This window comes from Macrobrachium rosenbergii, chromosome 10, assembly GCF_040412425.1.
Source record: "Macrobrachium rosenbergii isolate ZJJX-2024 chromosome 10, ASM4041242v1, whole genome shotgun sequence".
Lineage (NCBI taxonomy): Eukaryota > Metazoa > Arthropoda > Malacostraca > Decapoda > Palaemonidae > Macrobrachium > Macrobrachium rosenbergii.
The window spans coordinates 18649642-18670642 of NC_089750.1; the positions used below are offsets into that span (position 1 = coordinate 18649642).

Genomic DNA, 21001 nt, shown 5'->3' on the forward strand with positions numbered 1-21001 from the left:
TTTCCTTGCAGGCTAACTCATGCCGTCTCCTTCTTTCTTCTCTTTCCTCTTCTAATTGCCTTTGCTCGGCTTCATACGCCCTTTGTTCTTCTTCATACTTCCTCTGCTCGGCTTCATACATCCTCTGCTCGGCTTCATACTTCCTCTGCTCGAGTCTTTCTTCCTTCTCCCGCTTGGCCAAGTCGTCCACTTGCTCCTTAACCCAGGTGGTAAGTTCCGAGCCGGTGAGACCTGCCGCCGTCCCCAGCCCCAGGAAAGTTTTATAATGCTCTGCTGCCATGGTTCTGGTGGGGAAGGGCGTCTAACCGGGTCGACGGGCGTACTTGGGCAGCGAGGAAGTGTCCCTTCAATGACGTGGCACCCTTTCAAAAGGTGGCACTGTAGTTTGGGTGTGCCGTGTACAGGTCACACTGGTGGCACTCAGTATCCCTAGGCACTGGTGCAGGTTAGGTCCCAGAAGAACTTTCTCTTCTGTGTTCCCTTTTGTTTTTGTTTTATTTATTTTCTGGATGCTTGCTTGGTGGCACTTATGGTGCCAATGTGTTCCTCGGGACCCTCTACTGGAGTCCAACTAGGCTATATGGGAGGAAAGGCACTCTACACCCCTGCAGAGTGCAACAATCGAATGAGAGAGAAAGGGAAGGTAAAAAGAGAGAGAGAGAAGAAAGCTATTCAAGTGTTGACAGTGCTGCAAATTATTGGCACTGTGGAATAAAGTGAATTTGGGTTTTTTTTTTTTTTTTCTTTAAAGATCCTCGTGAGTGGCTGGTCCCAGTACCCAACCCAGTGCTGGCCCCTTCTTCTTTCAGAGGGTGAAAACTACTGTTTGCTTCGGTCTGGATAGCAGGCCTCACTCGTGACCGACAGTTTATCACTGTATTGTAATTACTCTTAACTTGTCCTCATCTATTGTGGGACAGAGGTGTTTCTTTTATTTGGTTTATTGTATTCGAATTAATTAGCCTAGTGTCGGCCGTTCTTTCTTTGAAGAGGGTCACGTACACTTAGGTTAGGAATGCTTACTTGAATGACGAGAGAGAGAGAGAGAGAGAGAGAGAGAGAGAGAGAGAGAGAGAGAGAGAGAGAGAGAGAGAGAGAGAGAGAGAGAGAGAACATGTAAAGCAAAGATCTTATAAATGCACAATGGCATGGATCTTAATAAAATCAGATAGATGCGTCGTCTTGGCTTCCTTAGGGATGGCTTTATTATCTTAATTTTCCTGGGAGCCGACGTCACAAAAGTTTATCGTAAAATTTTAAATTCTCTTTATATGATTTTTATAGCAGGTATTTGTATAGGAACTTGTTATGGTATTACTCCTAACTAAGGCCTATCTTTCCCTGCCTAAATTGTCTTTTGGTTTTGTCTAGCTAAGATATTGCGAGGTAGGTTCGCTACGAAAGGAAAAAAAAAGAAAATGACCCAAGAGTGGCTCGGGCAGAGTCTGGTCACAACAGCGGATGACAATAACAAGGTCTTAAGATGGCGGAAAATCCCGTTAGGCCTAAATTTCAAAAACAACCTCTGGCGGCGAAGGAACACCAAAATGGCCGTTCTCTCACAAACAGTTCGAACAATTTCAAAACAACCGCGCGAACACGGCGGAGGAATCCAAAATGGCGGGTATTTTCTTTTTAGCACCAAATTCAAAACAACGCACGAAACAAATGCAGGTATCCAGATTTACTTCAAATATACCAATCATGCATAGCGTTTTACGTTACGGATGGAAAACTAAATTACCAAACAACTTTGTCTGTTGTTATCGTACTCTCACCCGGACATTAAACAAAAGAATGAAAATAGAAATGCTAGCCTGCCTGCGTAAATTTACGTTGTTGAACGGTACCTTTATTGTAAAATTACTATTTCAGTTCGTTTGCTACTTCACTGACACGGTTTTGAATGATTCCCGCTATATGCAAACAATAACGATCGAAACTGCCGACGCGATTGCTAAATTACTTTGTGTACATGAAACGGGCTCCGCGATTCGGCCTTTGAATTCGTTACTTGAACAACTTGACTCACGATCCGAACACGGTAAAATGCCCTTTGTCTTAAACGTTACAAATTATGACTGCTCTGCTCTCGGCACACCCTTACCTACGCTAATTCTCGCTACACTTGTTATTATAACTATTCTCTTTACTGCTTATTATTATGCCTGGTTCCTTGTTTGGAAGAATGAAATGGAATTCAATATCTGACTTTTATCTTTGGAATTAATGTAATTTTAATTTCCTTTTCTCCAGATTCTTTCTCTAAAATGTACTTTAGATCCTGGCAAGGTCGCCAATGTTACGTGTGAGGGTCTTGGCTGATCATGTATTATTCAATTTACGTAATTTTTTCGGCCCTGCAAACCAAGATTACACGTAACCTGCCACTTGAAGCCAAAAGTTAACCTCAAAGATAGTCGTTAATTAGCCAAAGGTCGCCAGTTAAGGGTAATTAACCTTAACAAGAATATTTGAGATGAATTTGATTTTAAACGCAACGGTTCTTCCAAACATTCGGACGCGAGGCATACAAAAGCATCGAGATTTAACCTGATTTTGCTTACCCTAAATCCTAGGTATTTTACTGGAATAACGGGGTTGAAGCTAACAATATAATAATTTGGCTTAATCTAGACTTCGTAAACACATATACCCTAAGTGGTGGCTGAAGGAAGAAAACAAAGAAAAATGTGAAATACAGAAAAGTACTAGTCAATCGACGAAGCTTCAACAAGAATCGGACTTACCGTGAATGTCGAGTCGCAGCGCAAAACGAGGGACCTCAGGAGTCGTATTCTGGCAGTCTTCCCAATTCACTAATTAAGATAGACGTAGGAGTAAAAGTAATAAAGAACAAAGAATATCGTTCGGCACGCACGCAGCATCACCCTGGTTCAGTGACCGCTGACGCTCTCTGACCGACCCGCTCGTTCCCGCCAGATGAGGCAGCCTCTTGACATACCGCCCGGGCAATCCGACCTTGACAAAGGCATCGCCGAATGCACAGAATAAAGCTTAAGGGCCACCATAACTAGGGGTCATTGAGCGTAAACCCTCTCTGAGGCTTAGGTCCCTAATGCCCTAGCATATTTTGTTTATAAACTGTCCAGCCTATGCGGCGCCATTTGTCTACTGCGGTGATTGTTATTTTTGAATTGTCTAGCCTACCGGCGGGGCAGAGATGTTCTCTGTCGAGGTCAATCTGACTAATATTCCTACACCTAAATACATCGAGGGCGAACAGCAGTAATATTTATAAAAATATATATATATATATATATATATATATATATATATATATATATATATATATATATATATATATATATATATATATATATATATATATATATATATATATATATACACACTTCCATGATATAAAGGTATGCTCCTATACAAAATATGTACCTTCATGCTCCCCAAAATATTAAAACCCAGGACTTAGAGCAAGGATTGCTCTTTCTTCAGTTCAGGAAAAGACGATCCGCTACTAGCAGAGGACTAAGGGCTTTACTGTTTTCAAACACAATTCTGCATACTTAAGGTAATGAGTGAGCAAAACCAAATTGCACTTCCACTGTGTTAATCCCATCCTCAAGCGACAAAATGTCATAACACTAAATGGAAGTTGCAACTGCTCTCACATTATGAATGTTTACCTTCAATAAAGGTAAAAGGTATGGAGCCAGTTCTCATGCACTAGCCCAATCAAATGCATTACACAGAACCTCGTGTTCTTAGACAAAGACAAAAGGTTAACTTTGCCTCGTCCAGGCTTAACCTATGCCAAAGACATTCTAGGTTCTCTAAAACCACAAAACAAAAAGTTAACTTTACTTCCTCCAGGCTTAACCATCAACAAAGACAGCTAGGTTTTCTAAAACCACAAAACAAAAGGTTAACTTTGCCTCTTCCAGGGTTAACCTTTGACAAAGACATCTAGGTTTTCTAAAACCACAAAACAAAAGGTTAACTTTGCCTCCCCCAGTCTTAACCTTTGACAAAGAAGTTCTAGATTTCTAAAATTACAAAACAAAAGGATAACCGCCTCTTCCAGGCTTAACCTATCTAAGTAAGCTTTAATTGCCCCAACAGGACAGAGAAGTGTTTCCTCTTCTTCCCCACCAAAGAGGTTAAATCAGAATTCTTACAGTTCTCTGAAAAACTTAGCCTTAACATCATTCTCAGCTCTAAGGCAAAAAGGTAAACTAGCATTCCCTTTACAACAGCTTTAAGGAGAGTGCTTGCAATAAATTTACTTTTTTAACTGCTGACAGTGCTGAATAAAAGAAGGTTTCATAGTAATTAATTCAATGGAACTCATTCCAGAGACTCAAACCAGATCTAATAGCAAATGACGCAATACCAAGGAAAGTATGGAACAATAACCTTGAAAGTTGACAGCGAAAAAGTCTTACTATATCTATGAAAGCAGTGAAACTTTGATGTCTACAAGGTTCCAGGTGCTGAAAATTCCTCCAGAATGACACCGAGCAATACACAAACTGCTACTTCTGACAAAAAGGCCACAGTTGTTTTCCACTTGATTATGGATAGATCCCATGATCTCCAAGCAGCTAAGTGTGAGATGCAGAAGTTAGTGGAAGTGCATGGAATTCTGCAGTTTGAGTCCATTTCTCCTTAATGGAGGAATAAGAGAGACATACCGAGAGAGCTAGTAGCTCTGAGGCTACTAGGGCTTTACAGGAGTCACAAAACTATTCTTGAACTTGAAATTTGCTTAATACTTCCTTAGAATAGATAGAGGGGGAGGCCTATGCATCTGAATCAGGCCAAACTAAAAGAAACACTTCCACTGATCAACCCTGAGGACCCTCAAAGGAGTACTAGTAATCGACTGGTTGTTCCTGTTCATCTGCATGCTAGTAAGTCTACAACTGAGCACTCCTCTAATCCCACAGCAACTGTTGAACTTGTGTATGTAATGGCCACTCTGTAGGTACAGTAGTCTTTTTCTTTTTTGAATCCCCAATCGCCAAAAACACTGTCCTTCCTCAATGAATTATTAAACCAATATCATGTGCACTTCACTCAAAGAAGCAAACTTTCCACCATGGCTTTGTTTCTGACTAGTGATAAACCTGCTAGGCATCTTCGATGGTACTTCCACTGCCCTGACATCTAGTAAATTTTACCCGGTGTAGTGTTGACCATTCTATGTTGTAAGAAAGTGTAACGACACTAGTTAACATTCTTCGTTTCATGTTGCAAGACAATGGGAAAAAACAAAACCTGGACATAGGTTTAAGAATAAAATGGTCAGCTATTGGTTACAGAGTCCTTCCTATAGAACCTGGTGACAATGATGACCCCTGATTACTTACAAATTTAATGAACATTAGCTGTAAGTCATAATCTCTTATGCTGAAACTGTACTGTAATTGAGCCTGTTTATTCTGATAAAATTCCCATTGAGGCCATGTTTCCTAACAAAGAAAGCCCTTACCACTTGGGAAGCTTCCTTCAGGGATAAAATTCTTCAAGAAACAAGTGCCTATTTGTCATATGACAGACAAGCCTGCAAATTTCAAGTATCATCCCAGCATCACTAGAGAAGAATGAGGAGGATTTAGGGAAGTCGACTGAAAATCATAATGTGCAGAGACTGAGCCAGGCAAAGCAACAGGTCCTTGGTCTTTGGAATAACTGTCAACAGAGTTGGCCAACTTGAACCAGTGATTCAGTAGAAAAGACTCCTTGCTCCTAAAAACTGACATCGTCTACCTATGGGCAACAAATTCCCTGTGAATACTTATAGAGGCGCTGTACATGAACCCAAATGAAGCGCCTTGAACAGCAACACCTCCTCCGTAAATACACCTCGAAGAGACTTGCGTGACTGAGGATGTACTAGTATAAGAAAATTGTCTTCTGCACGTCCACCAAAACATCTGATTGTTCTTTTGGAAAATCATTAAAACCATGCTGGAAAAACCAGAAAGTATGGGGATAAATACTTCAAGTTATTTAGTCTCAGTGTGTCCAACAATGACTGCCAATCTCCAGTTGCTTATGGAGCTAGGAAAGTCAGAGGTAAAACCCCCATGAATTACCACCTGGTCCATTTCATTCTCTATTTTACAACCTCCTATTAAAGAATGAGACTTCTGCTGGAGAAGACAAAGGAACAGCAATAGGAGATTAAACCACTGGAGGGTAACTAAAAAGGAATAATAGGTCTCCTTCACTGCCTCCACCATGTAAGGTTCTGCTCCTAGGTCTCCAAGTGCACCAGGAGGCTTGCAACTGCCCATCTACCAGAACCTGAGGGCTGAACTTATCCCTGAAAGATAAAAAACAAGACTTTGTACTAATATATCCTCCCTTTTCACCTTACCTGTGCAGCGTAAACATATACAAGCATGTGTTCTCACATCTTCCAAACCGAGTTAGTAGTTCTCACATCTTCCAAACCGAGTTAGTATAAGCATGAGAACAATAGCCTGCAGCATCAGAAACAAGTTAAAAACTAACACTCTTCCTTGCTAAACTCCCGCTGGCGCCAAAAACGCCCTAGGCTGGAGCCAAAAATGCAAACTCTCTAGGCTGGCGCCTCAACCTCTCTAAGCTGACACAGAGAAGAGGCAATATACTAAGCAACAGTTCAATAAACAACAGAAACTTCAACAATCTACACTGAGACTCCGTTCAGCACGTCCAAAGCACTTGTCAGTCTTGAGTTCGTCTCTTTACAGGAAAGAGAAAAGAAACCGAGCCTTCTACTGAAGATGGTTTAAACGCTGGTTAAGCGGCTGTATCCCAAGAGGAGGACTCTGCGACTTCATAAAAAACCAGAAGACATAAAAAACCAGAAGACCTAAAGGGAGCTTTGAGCACCCTGGTATGAGAAAAGTTATGAAACACACACTAATTAAAGGAGAAAGCTTGGGTTCTCTTCTCCAAATACTTAAAGGGCACCGAAATACTCGAAGACAAGCAAGACCTATTCCCTAAGTGGACTCTTTCCTCAACTAAATGAGAATACAGCGAAGTGCAACACTCCAGCAAACACCGATCAAACCAAAGGAGATCCTCCAATTCAAACTCTTCTTCTGCCAGAGGGCGACAGGAGGAGACAGCTGGTGACAAGAAGTGACACCTGACAACAGGAAGCGACAGCAGCTGAGTACTGCATCACATCCATGACTCGATGAAAGGGAGACAGTCTGAAGCAACTTTGCTGAGTCCTCATGAGTCAGCTAAGTGAAAGAAAACGAGGCAACAAAAGAAAATGGGAAATGTTGGGTGGCAGGGAGAAGAGGAGTTACAACGACTCTCCCGCCTCATCTGAAAGCGAGTCAACATGCTTGAGAGCATTCCCATAAGACACATCCTTTAAAAGCTATGTAGCTAGAATAATATCTAGCTTGGAAACAACAGAAGATACTGTAACCATGGTAGATTTGGAAAGGGAAACATTAATCAAGGCAGAAGCAAGAGTTTGCTGATAGCCGAAGAAATGCATGCAGAGAATGAACAAGTGTATTTCGATGGAGAAAGAGGAATACGCTAGCAGACAAGGATTTAGAATGAGCAAAAGATAGAGAGGTTGGTTAAACAATCAACCGAGTCGACATAACATCAGAATTAAGTAAAACTCGCTACAGACACATTATTTTTAATAAAACTGTCTACTGTATATCTATATGATTAGTCCTATAGGTGCTAACCACCTCATACTAGGTGCCAATGACGGCAGAGGTCGCCTAGTTAGCGAAGACTAATATTTACCGAACAATCTTTCAGCTAAGGCATTATACAAGACAATGAGCGTGAAAAACAGAGAGGCAAGTGACCAAGGGCACAGAACCACATAGCCCTGAGAACCGACCCGGTTCCCTGCAGCGGACTTCTTCCTCAGAATCCAACTGTCACAGGGCAGTCCTAGGCTTGGGCTATGGACAAGCGAGGGCACTAACACCTTGCCTCTTATGAGGGAACGCAAAAATGATTGCACACTATAGGGGGACCTGGACTGGTTCTCTAACCAATTCAGACAAACCTTGTATTGACCAAAATAAGGTTTACATCCTGTTCTAAATTCTCAATACGCTTTTCCTGAACCGAAAGGGGAGCTGAAGGTGGAGCTAAAGAGGAGGCCTCAGTACTAACTAAAGCATTGAGTATGAATAACTACAGATGAAGGACCTGGAGAAGGGGGAGAAATAACAAGTTGATAACCTGACCTAACTAATTGCTTTTGCAATCTATCTGCTTCCCTTCTCTTCCTATACTAATGAACTTGAGCAGAAAGTCCTTCGAAAATCCCTACTTCCTCGCATCTATTCTCAAGATCACTCTTTAACCATTGTAGCAGGCGTACAGTGTTCATCTCCTAATTAATCAACATCCTGCTGGCACAGTAATCATTCCTACAGAACCTAATGTTCTTAACCTTGATTCCAGTGGAGGCATTCTAGGAAAAATAAATGTACAGTATTGTGATAGCAGCAAACAGCCATGAAAAATACCAATAAGCCCCTTTACACAATGGAAAAATACCAACAAGCCCCTTTACACAATGGTGGAAAGGAGAATTCTGACAAAAGCTAAAACATTCGAAACACACCTGATGGAGAACAGGTGAACTAGTCAGTCATCTGTGTAGCCATTTGATCTGTTGTTTGAGTGCTGACTAGCCTATTGGCGCAGAGATATAAGCTAACTTTAGCAGTAGGTAAGATTCACCCAAAATAAAACATATACTATATGAGGTGTACTTATCAGGAAGATGAACAAGCCCAATGGGAAATTATCAAAAAACATATCAACCCCTCTAACCGCAGTAAAACTAGAAATCTTATAATTTTCATTAATAGAGTCTAGCCTCCTAATAAAAAACAACCCAGATACACTCATGCATGATCCCCTGAGGAAGACAAACATGGTTTACCAGTACCAGTGCCATGTTAAAGGATGCCCGGACTATGGGATGACTGTGATGCATATCCCAAAGAGGATTTCATGTCATGTTCAAGAAGGTGCCATCAGACAGCACCATGATGAACATAATAATGGACTGATCCATAAGGACCTAATGTCTAATACAGTCATCAGCAAAACAGCACACTAGACAGCATCCTAGAAGCATTCCAAGTGAAAACAATTCCTCCCTCTACATTATGGCAGACCCATTCCTTCTACTCACAAATATCAGGAAACCCTCATCAAAAAAACCATATCTTATGATCATGATAATGTGACAACTGCTCAAGACCCCTGGACCAGATGTCCTGATGGTTACCTTAAGCCAACCTCATGCCAGGCAGTCATCATGATTAAGGCAGAGGACCATCTACTGTCTTATATAGTTATCTGGTTTATGTGGAGTGAGGCACAAGGCAAACAATGACGAGCTTATTACGTACACTTCTTTGTTACTGAGTATGTTCCTTAGTCTACCCTGGGGTATAATTTGCTGGCAACACACTCCATCAATAAATTTTCAAACATTAAGTAAATAATGAAATTACTGGTATGGATTTGTCATAAAACAGCAGTTACAAAAGTCACGTAATAAAAAATAAGAAAGAATAAAACTGTCTTAACAAAGAATGCACAATATATTTACTAAATTATTGTGTACACATTAACCGCAAAAGGATATAACTAACTAACTTGTCAGGGATTGTAAGGAAAGTAATGTATAAAATAAACACAACAGATTTACTGACACAGCATAATCACCACAGATGCATAAGATACAGGCAGTCCCTGGTTATCGGCAGCATCAGTTATCAGCGATCCGGTTTTACGACGCTTGTCTAGCAATGACGATAACCGGATTTTCGACACCGATTCCCAGTTATCATTGCTGATCGCCAGTTATCGGCGCTGATCGCCGGTTATCGGCGCTGATCACCGGTTATCGGCGCCAATAACCAGGAATCAGTGCTATTATCACCGATTTTCGGTTAGCGGCGATTTTTGGTTATCGTCATGCTGTCGGAACAGAACCCCGCCGATAATCGGCAACTGCCTGTAAATAGTGATCTACAAGAATGCTTAAGACAAAGCTTTCACAAAGAACCTAAAGAAACACACAGTACTAAGTAGACCCAATTATCTACTCATCTCATGCACTACTAAACAGCATTGCTTCCTGGTTTGACTTGGCTATGTACCACTAAAAACCACACCTGGCTATCTAATTCAGATCTCTTCATTTAAGTATTTTACATACCCAAATTTGTCAGCCACTGGCAGACACAGCCTATTACCTAAGGAGTTACACTAAAGATGAGTCTGTTACTGCAATGAAAAACTGGTGATTGTTTACCACAATCACTGAATAGGCTTCCATGTATTCAGTAACAAAATTAATACAGATTCCCTACACACATTTTTTGTCATAATATTCTGCATATTTAAAAATAACTCAAAACTGCAGTTAATAGACATAGATTCAACATTAAAGGATAGTTTGGCACTTGACAAGTATTCTGTATGTTTCCTTTTCTTCCAAACTACACAGCAAATGATTTTGACAGATAAATTGCTGCATTTTTTTTCAAATAATTCATTATCCAAAATTATTTCAGAGTTCTAATAATTTAGTTCTCAAATTAGAATGTTCTGGTCTGTAGGTTACATCATAACTTAAGGAATTACTGTAGATAATGTTGAAACTTCTCCATTCTGACATGAAAGTCTGAATCCTTGAAATATAAGTAAAGTCATTGAAGTAAAGAAACAAGACAGCCAACTGTCCCTGCTGGTCTATGATCATGATTTGAAGAAGCAAAATTGGAAGATAAAACCTAATAATGCTGCACAAAATCATAATTTTCAATCAATGGGATATGGTGGTTTATAAGGGTCAAGATAGCATGACTTTCCTAGCTTTCGAGTCCTGGTTCAATACAATATTCCAGTAACATACAAAATATGAAACACACTTACAGAACACCACTGTGATACACATAAAGCCCCAATTAGCTTTGCTGGATGCCCTGAAAGTGGCTCCTCCTTTATTATACGTGTGGAAAATGGAGAGTATGTGTAGAATAATGAACGAATGACTGCAGGTTTAAGGCCCCTTACATTGTCCATGTTATGGTAGGTAAGACATTCAGGGAGATTTGCAGTCCACTTGTAATTTCTGAAAGTGATAAAAGGGGACGACATAATATACTGGTATAAAGAGATTTATATTACAGAAAGAAAGGAAAAAAATGTACATACAATCTTTTTAAGATTACTTTCAAAGTATTAGTACTTCAACGTCAATTATTTTATAATAAAAAACCCACAATTCAAAACAGGTTTAATATTCCCGAAATGCAACCCTCTTATTTGACTTATGTTATTCTTTGCTGAGAATTTAGTCCTTAAATGAATTAATAAGTAGAGACACCGTCTAGAGATGATGACTCTACTTATTAAAATGAGTCCCCCTCACCAGAGGGTGCTCCTTACTCAAGCTGTCACAATTGACATTTGTTGCCTTACTGAGCAGCTGCACCTGCAAGAAACTAATCAGTTGTGCTAGAAGGGAACTCCCGTTAATTTACGGTGTTTATGTTTCGACATATACTAAACGATAACTCAGCTACGAGGGGCACAAGGGATGACAAGTTTTATCTAACTGTAAGGAAAACTAACTCATGAACAAGGATAATAATGTCTTCAGCCCTTGGACTCTGACCTTGGTAAGGGGATAGCTCTCCTTTCAATACATAAAGCATTTGGCCTTCTTGTCTTTAGTACAAATTATGCACTTTTGTCCTTTCTCAAGTCTTCCCTATGTTTATCATAAAAATGGAGGAAGCTAAGAAAGAATGCATAAAAGGATAATTGGGAACCCCCATATGCAGAAGACCTAGTATTAAAAGCAGTATTAGAGGAAAGTTGCAGAAATGTTTAAGAGACCAAAGAGCAGAATAGAAAGGAGAGGACTGAATATCAAACCTTATGGGTGCTTGAAATGAAGGAGAAGGAAACTGTATTGTCAGTAAAATAGGTATGTGGATACTGGAGCAAAGATGAAGACCAACACCAGACGGGAATTCAGGCCAGCCACAAATGCTTAAGACAGAATACAGTGGAGAGCTCATTTCAAATCCAACTCCACAAAGAGAAGAGTTGATCTAAAACACATTACAGGCAGTCCCCAAGTTACAGCGGTCTGGGTTTACAGCATTCCAACTTTATGGCGCTTGAGTTGTTTTACGGCGCCGAAACCTAGTTTTACTGTGCTTACAGTGCCGTAAGCCCCATTTATTCCCATTAGTATTATGATGTTGCAGTTTACAATGTTTTCCAGGTTACATTGCCCCATCGGGAACGGAACCCCCACCATACACACTGGGGACTGCCTGTATTATTTTGAAATAGCAAATACAAAAACATGTCCCCTTGTATGCAAGGAAGGATCTGCATTTAAAAACTATAACAGTATTTCTCAAAGGAAGTTATGCTAAGCACTGTTAAAAAAAGAAAGTAGCCTTTAAATGTATGGAATGCATCCAGGTGCACAACACAAAGCATTTCAAGGAAAGATGTCAGTGTTCATGCTCAGTTAACTCTCAGTCCATGAAGTGTCAGTTTTCATTCTTCTGTGCCAATCTCCATCTGAATAAAAAACTTGCTTCATTTAAAAAACATAGTTTGATACCCATCTGAATCCCCATTTAGGAAGGAGGACATAGCTGCCAGAAATTAAATCCCCAAAAAAAACAAAAGGGAACAAAAATTGATGAGCTATAAACCAGTGTAGCAAGGTCCTATTTGGATGCAGCAAAATAGGCATAAGAAATGACTTGCCATAGCCAATAAGAAAGACTGACAACTTGTGTGAAGGAGATGGATAAAATGACTGTACGCTGGAGAAAATACTCAAGAGCCCTCACGGGACATAGAAAATTGTCATCTTGAGCAAAAGAAGGCAAGGTGGGAATAGAAAATGGACCAAAAAAGAGAACCATCCTTGCTAGAAGAAGACTAAGTTGTGGCTCTAGAATGGGGCGAATGACAAACCAGCCAACACACTTAAGAGGAACCCAAGTTAGACAGCATAGCAGCAAGTCAGTCCCAACTTGAAGGTTTTGCCAAAACACATGGAAATGATATACTGAAGCAACAGAAAAAGTAAGAAATGCTCCTGTCCTTTCTTAAGTCAGAGGTGTAGTGAAACAAGATGGAAGACAAGACAGAATGTTAACCTTTGGTAGCCAAGAGGGTGATTCTTGATATCCCTCAGGTATGCAAAACAGTCAACAGGACTGGAATAGTGGCTTTGAAGGGAAGGACAGAAGAAAACATCATATATATGTTCAGTTCATACACAACAATATTAAAGAATGAGGGAATTTCATAAGGGACACAAGTGGATTCCACCTAAGTAGGTATATCACTCGATGTTAATCATGTCTTTTATTGATTCAAGCAGCTATTCAGCATGATTCATCCACCCTTACAGCAATTTAGCTGCCAAAAAATATAGGAAAATTTGTAATTTAAATGGAAACAACACATACTGAATTAGTCATCTGGATGAATCAAACCACATCAAATTATGATACAATAAACTATGAATGTGCCATTTCCTTTATTCCAGTGAGATAAAACTAAAGCCAACAATTAAATTTCTTGGAGGAAGTTCCTGAAAAACATTTTGATATACTAATGATAAAAACTATCCGTAACACTACCCAAAATAATAGTAAAATTATTGGAATGAGTACAAAAATTTTCTCTTAACCACTACCCAAAATAATAGTCATATTATTGGAATGAGTACAAAAATTTTCTCTTAACGTCCAACATTGAAAGTTCCTATGCAAGGAAATTACAATGCACTATTCAAGAAATCTCCCACCTCTTTAATTCAGCAAGTAAAAATGTAGTAGGTTGCCATAAAATTTACATTCACAAATAATGAGCCAAGTAAGTGGACAAATGATGACTATACTTTACCTTCGGTATAAAGAAAACCAAAATCGAGCAGTTGAGACAACATAGTATGTAGCATGGCATATTAGAGCAAATCTTCCCACATCTTCAGGCTGTATTTTCTCACTGAGTAAAAAAAAAAAAAGGATCTGTAAGAATTATGTTCATGTGCAGTCATAAAAGGTCTTGTACGTAAAAGATTCAGGCCTTTATTTTTATGACAAAACAGGTATTTCACATTGTATAATACAGTATTAAAAACCATGGGAAGATATACATCAGACAGTTAAAATACAATTTGCAGAATATTTGCCATATAAAATTATTACATCTTTTTACACTAAATAACAGCATATTCAACTAAACTGCTCATCTCATACAGATATTTTGATGATGATGATGTTCATTTCATGCAGTTCCAAGATTGCACAGGCTAAATACATTTTAAAAGGCTCAAAACTTAAGTGAAAAACCACTAGTTGGTACTGCATACATATCTGCATACACGAGTGAGCCTCAGTCTTATACTTGACAAGCATGAAGGAGGAGTTGACACAAGAGCAGTGATGCTCTCTGCTGGTGAAGCCTCTTCCCATATTCTCATTTGCAATTAGCCTTTATTTATCACTCTTATTATTCTTTCACATAAATTTTTATCCCAAAACCTGTTCTGTTGCATTCTTGCTATGATGAAGAAAACTGAGACTTCAGTGGAGACAGGAAAACAAGCACAACTTAGTTTTTAAAAGGTGACAGAAATATTGAGGCCAACAGATAAGGATTGGATCTGCAATATTTCTAGGATTTATTGTGTGAATGAATCGATTCATACAGAGAAAGCATAAGAAATTTAAGGGTGCAAATAAATTAGATGGTTCCAAGAAGTAGGCTTATGTTATATTGTAAAAAACCTATAACTTGCAACAAAAATCATGAAATCTAAGTTTAGTATCAATAGATATGACTACTGTAGTTGAAGGCCATGCTTGGTGTGTTCATTTTTTTTAACATATACAGTAGTCAGTTACAATATGCTTTGTTGTAATGTGAAGCTAAGAAATGCAGACTGTGAGGAAACAGAGGTATACTCCGCAGAATTATAGACCAACACTGCAAGGAGCAAAGGGTATGATGACGTTTCACAGATAACTTGCTGCCGAACCCAGTTAAGCTGCCAGGTTTGGCAGCCAATCACACAGCGCCCTCATAGCCACTTGCTTTACGTTGTCTCTTTTACCTAACACTCAGTTCATGCCCAGTTAACCACCAGCAACTATGTTTGCATCCTCATGTTGTATCAGAATGAGTCAAGTCCCTAGAATATAAAGCCTAGAGTCCTGTGTATCACTTTCCTTACACTGGGGACCCCAGCCATGTAAGTTTCATGCTTAGCTGACAAATCCAGTTTCAGCTTCCAGGGCACAGTAAAGTGCTTGTACATAATTCGCATTACCTGTCGCTCAGTCCCAAATGCTGAAGGCATTAGTAGAGGAGGTTTCTACCTCATTACCTCACTGGCATCAATACTAGATGTTTTCCACAAGTCTGTAAGGGTTTCTACCTATATCCCAGTGTATGAATGAGCTACAATTACTAATGAAGCTCTCATACTATTTTTTATATGAATATTGCAGGAACAGTTGATGATCTAATTAATCAAGAAGGGCACTGATGCTAGCTTAGCTGGTCCCTTAAAATAGAAAACTTCTCAAAGGAGTGCTTCACCCATCTTGATTTGCCAGCAATAAGCCCTGCAGAAAAACTTTTAAATATAACCACAGGATATGGTACACTAAGCCATAGTCTCCCTCTCACTGCAATAGTCTCACATGGTCAATACAAGGTAACAACTTTGAACCTGATTATTTTTCCAATTACCAAGTTTACAGTGATCTGTACCAGGATGGAAGACAGCTTTTGTGTCAACGCCATAATTATTACCTGCCTTTTTTTATGTGTATGCATTTTGTTGGCAACTACTGTACACCAACCAAAAGTGATAAAAATGCTTAGATTGAGGATAAGTTTTAAATTCTTAATAAGCTTACCTAAGAATCTTACGATCATAAGTGGTGAAATAAGAAAGATTGAAGAATAACCACTGCACTTTCTTGTCCCAATCAAATAGTATGTGAAAGTACAGCAGGTGAGAATAGGGAGATTCACCCAGAGATATATCAAATCCAGTATAATTACTTCTTTGCCTGTTAGTCAATGCAAAATCAAAACAGTTTTCTAGCTGTACATTAAGGCATTAGCCAAGAAGGTATTTGTTTGTTATATGGTCACAAAGTACTTAACAGTATTTTCTAAAATTCTTAACTTCAAATTGCATTACCTGATAAGAAACCAGAAGTCTATTGGGTATTCAGTAAACTGGGGGATGTCCACTTCGTCCTTTTGCTCTTTCTTCTCCTTTTGTACTAAATAAAAAGTAAACGGTAGTTAACTTCAATCACTGTACACAGCACACAGCACTGATAAATGAATTATGAATTAACCACCACTTGAATAATATACCTGTAGTATTCTTTAATGCTTCACTAATTTCATTTAGTTACTTAAAATTCTATACACTATAAATTATTTTAGAAGAGTACGTCACATTTTGTACATAAAAAGAATTTTCAGAATACAAAATATGTATACCATGACAGAGGGCACTAACAAAGCACTAAAATCCTGCCAAAAGAACCCCTTAACCATCTAATATACAGAGAACAATAATGTTTATCACTTAATCTTCTCTACACTGAGATTCTAAAATAAACTGCCTTCAGTGGTGGGGTCCTTCCCATACTATGGGTACTAATGAAATTTTCTTACATGTTAGCCCTATGAAAGTTGAGTATGTTAACCCTGTGCTCTGGTTAAACCATTCAGTAATTATATTAATGATAATAATAACTTATATAAAAATAGTGACTACTATTCATTGTCACTTTCCATGTTATGACATTCAATCTTAGGTATTCATAATCATTTTAAAATTTCATATTTAATATCCAGTTACATCTTTGCAATACCAACACATAATTTCCACCTTTAAAAGTACAAATTTAAATACTTCCATGTGAATATTGGGTTTTTCCATTATTTCACAATAAACTTAGAATGCCTCAAACTACAGTTCCAGAAAACTGATATGTAGTACGTACTGTATTTTGTTGCTTCATAACAAACTTAACGACATATTTCACTTACTGATTCAGATTCCCTAAACTTACACTGAAGCTTAAATATACAATCCTCATCTCTATTATTTCCCCTTATCATTTATTAATCTTCATAATCGCAGCCTTTTCTTACCATCTTTTATTCCATAACAAAGACCTTAATTTACCTGCAATGCTTACCTTTTGCACTGACTCCATCTGAATAAGAAATTACAAAATTTTCTTCATCACTGTCATCATCTATTTCATCCCAGGCTCTGGTATCCTCTTTTAATGTTTCTGCATGTTCTGAAAATAACAGGAAAACATTTATATTTGCCTCATCCTCAGTAAACTACAGTACAGGCAGTCCCCAGTTATTGGTGGGGTTCCGTTTCTGAGGGAGTGATGATAACCGAAAATCGCCGCTAACTGAAAATCGGCGATTATCGGAGCTTTTTCAGCGATTTTTGGCGCTAACCAATCGCCGTTAACCGAGCCCGCCATTAACCGGGGACTGCCTGTAAAGCAGTTACATGAAAAACTGAAAATAAAAACGACATTATTATTACATTATTCACCCAAATTATGGAATGTACATTCCAGCACTTCAATTACAAGTTCCTTTATTTTGGTTGATCCAAGGCTTTTAAAAATTTAAGTAACAGGCACTACAAGTATAGGCTATTTACACAGGGACACCATCAATCCTTGGTTACCAAGGGCCCTAACTTCCTCAGATATTTTGCCAACTGAATGTTATGTTCACAAAGATGTTTTTCATCCAAGTTAGTGGTTACAATAAAATGGTTAGTTGCAAGGATACAAGCAAGAATATGTCAATATCAGATTCTTTTGGGGGTTTAGGGTGTCCATTACTAGAAAATGTTAATTACAGAAAGCGTTTTTAGATCCGCTTCAGGATAGGATTTTGCTGGGACCAGTTTTCACAAGTAAATTTTCAAAAGGTCTGGGTATGCAGTTTCAAAAATAGAAGCAGGAAATACCAAGATAGTACTGTATACATTTGTGGAAAAACCCATGAATTACACATGGCAAAGTCAAAAGGATTATAAGAAACCTAGTGCAAGCTACCTAACAAAGCACAATCTCAATCAGAGAAAAGCCTGCATACAAAGAAGTCAATCAGAATGAATAAAATCAAGCGGTTCTGTACTGTTTAGAGTGGACCCATGCCTATTCGCGGTTCTCGATTCCCAGCTTCACCTGTTCACAGATTTCTCTGTGGCACATATACAGGCAGTACCCGGTTTACGACGGGGTTTTGTTTTTACGCCGTGTCGTAAACCGAAAATCGGCGTAAACCAAAAAATCATCAAAAATTGTCAAAAATCCTAAGAAAACCTTACTTTTAATGCTTTGGGTGTATTGAAAACGATGTAAACTGCATTTTTATTGAGTTTTTCATAAAAAAAAACTCCAAATTTTGATTATTCTGCCGTTTTGGAGCCATATTTCCTCCGTCAGATCGGCGTACAACGTGTCGTAACCCTGGAACATGCGTCATAAACCGGGAAATAATTTTTGATGAATATATTTGAAAAGCGTCTTAACCTCGGAACGTCGTAAGCCGGACCCATTGTAAACCGGGGACTGCCTGTATACATGTTATTCATGGAAAATTCGCCTATTCGCAGTATTTTTCATAGAGAAATATTCACAAATTACTGTATTTCCATATCATTTTTCTGACTAAATGCACTTTTTGTGATAAAACTATTAAAATATTCAGGTATAAGCAGTTTTTAGAGGGTTTTTTGGTATTTTGAACTATCAAAATACAGTATGCAGTTATAGGCATTTTTAGAGGGGTGTCAAGTATTTGCGGATTTAAGCTATTCGAGGGGGGGGGGGTGTGGTACGCATCCCCTGCAAATACTGTGGGTTGACAGTAAGCTATACTGTACAAACAAGGCAAGTCTACTGACTGTCAGCACAAAATCAATGGTTGAACATGATAAGTAATCACAGACTGATCACAACAAAGACTTATCAGCAAGGACACATAACATCCCAATAATTCAGAAATATACAAAACCTAAGCCTCCATTACGTAATACAGTAATATCCACTAATAGGAGGTGCAATATGCCGAGATTCTCTATGTATTCTCTAGCCCTGGAAATCTTTACAGCAGTTGCTCAGGATTCAAAGAGATTTATGGTGATGTAAGAGATGCTGCTTCAAGAAAGAAATTACCTAATTATCTTAAGCTGTACCAGAATATTATGAAAAGGCAAATCTGTGGGTAATTTCTGAAGGGCATTATTTCCTAGTTTCTTGACATTCACCCAATTCTTATACAGTCTCAAAACCAATCAAAGTGAGATGCAAATAGCAGGCTTATGCTTTCCTGTACTTCTTTGATCTTAATCTTTGCATAAATTTGTTCCATCAAGAATTAATCCACCCATTCTGATTTGAGAAAATTCTGAGCAGTGTTCACACCACAGTAAAAAAACAAGCACTAAACTACACCTGTTCCAGGTGCACTAGAACTTATCTCAATGTCAATCGGCAAAAATTTAAAGCAAGATGAAGAATGATGGAGAAAATTTGAAAGGGGAAAAGTATCTAAAGATGAAAACTGAAAAAGAATATTGAAAATGAAGAGATACAGCACTCAAATTGTCTAAATGAAGAAAATATACATGAACTGGAGGATGTTGGTATGATAAAGGGACCCATAAAGAATATAAAATTTATAGAGGTTATAAGAACCCACTGGAAGATGAAAAACAGAACAAACTACAGTATATGGCAATCCAGAATAACAAGAAATTCAATGAAAGCAGCAAAAGAGTAGATCACTGCAGAGCTTCCCAAAATATAGCATACAAATTCCTGGCAAAGGAAGTAGGACCACAGGAATGTAGAAAGAGCCTTACAGAAAATGATATACCACAATGTGGAAGTTATAGAGGAATAAGATTACTTGGACATCTAAAATACTGGAAATGTCTTTATAATGAGGTAACTAAGGTAAAAGTGTCCTGCAAACATATTACACCACATATTTGTGAATACTCATTACCTAGTAGGGTTATTTGATCATAATACAAGATCTACAGTACCAGAAAATCTAAAAAAAAAAATAGTACACTATATATTGGAAAAATTTTTATTTTCTTACTTATAATTGCGTAAATTAGCTACCAAATACAGTATATTACTGCACATACACAAGACTACATATTAATTTAATATCAAAATGGCACATCAACAAACCTTTTACAAATGTTCGTATGTTTGTTCTCTTCGAAAGTCCCATCTTTGGCTTCTGACTGTTGGCATAATCATTGACAGTTATTTCTGGAACATGCAAAAAGGAGTAGAGATAATGCATTACTTGGCTATGTTAGTTCTAAGCAAGACTTCACTGTTATAAAGCTGGTAATGCACTTTTTGCTGTACTTATGTGGGGGCAGCAGTTTTCCTTAAATACAGTACACTGTACTGCATTCCGGGTAGTCTAAAAGATGAAGCACGCAATTCAATGAGTTTTGCACTATATGCATAGGTCATAGCAGCTGCAATACACCGGTTTATAGGATTTTTCAACATATTATTATAAAATATGAAAAAAAATAGGGAACTAAAATAATAAAAATGCCACAAACAAAAAATATACAGTACTGCACCAGTACTCTGAACTAACAAAGCATAAAATTTCAATGAAAATCTAACACAATATAAAGTGTTTGATTTGTTTAGTTAAACAACAAGAAATAAACAATATAGTTGCCAGTTCCAGATGCAGATTAACAATGGAGCTACCACTAGTTCTGAATAAATTTAATGAAACAATAGCTATTGCAGTAAATCACCATGATAACATTCCACCTATTTACAAAAATGCAATTAAAGACAACCTGAAGCAAGCAGTACAGGATGGAGCTACAAAC

At 38.2% G+C, this 21001-nt stretch overlaps 1 protein-coding gene across 7 annotated transcripts in view; it reads right to left on the reverse strand.

Moving 5' to 3' along the window:
* The window catches only part of fsd (fates-shifted), a 48682-nt gene that overhangs the window by 19043 nt on the left and 8638 nt on the right, over window positions 1-21001 (reverse strand). For 5 of the 7 annotated variants that reach the window (XM_067109931.1, XM_067109932.1, XM_067109930.1 and 2 more), the window contains exons 2-6: window positions 20325-20408; window positions 17277-17384; window positions 16259-16343; window positions 13945-14046; window positions 10930-11128 (exon numbers count right to left, since the gene is read on the reverse strand). In XM_067109931.1, coding sequence (XP_066966032.1) covers window positions 10930-11128; window positions 13945-14046; window positions 16259-16343; window positions 17277-17384; window positions 20325-20408 — 578 coding nt within the window. The remainder of the gene's footprint in view (window positions 1-10929; window positions 11129-13944; window positions 14047-16258; window positions 16344-17276; window positions 17385-20324; window positions 20409-21001) is intronic. The other 2 variants (XM_067109934.1, XM_067109933.1) reach the window with 1 other exon arrangement.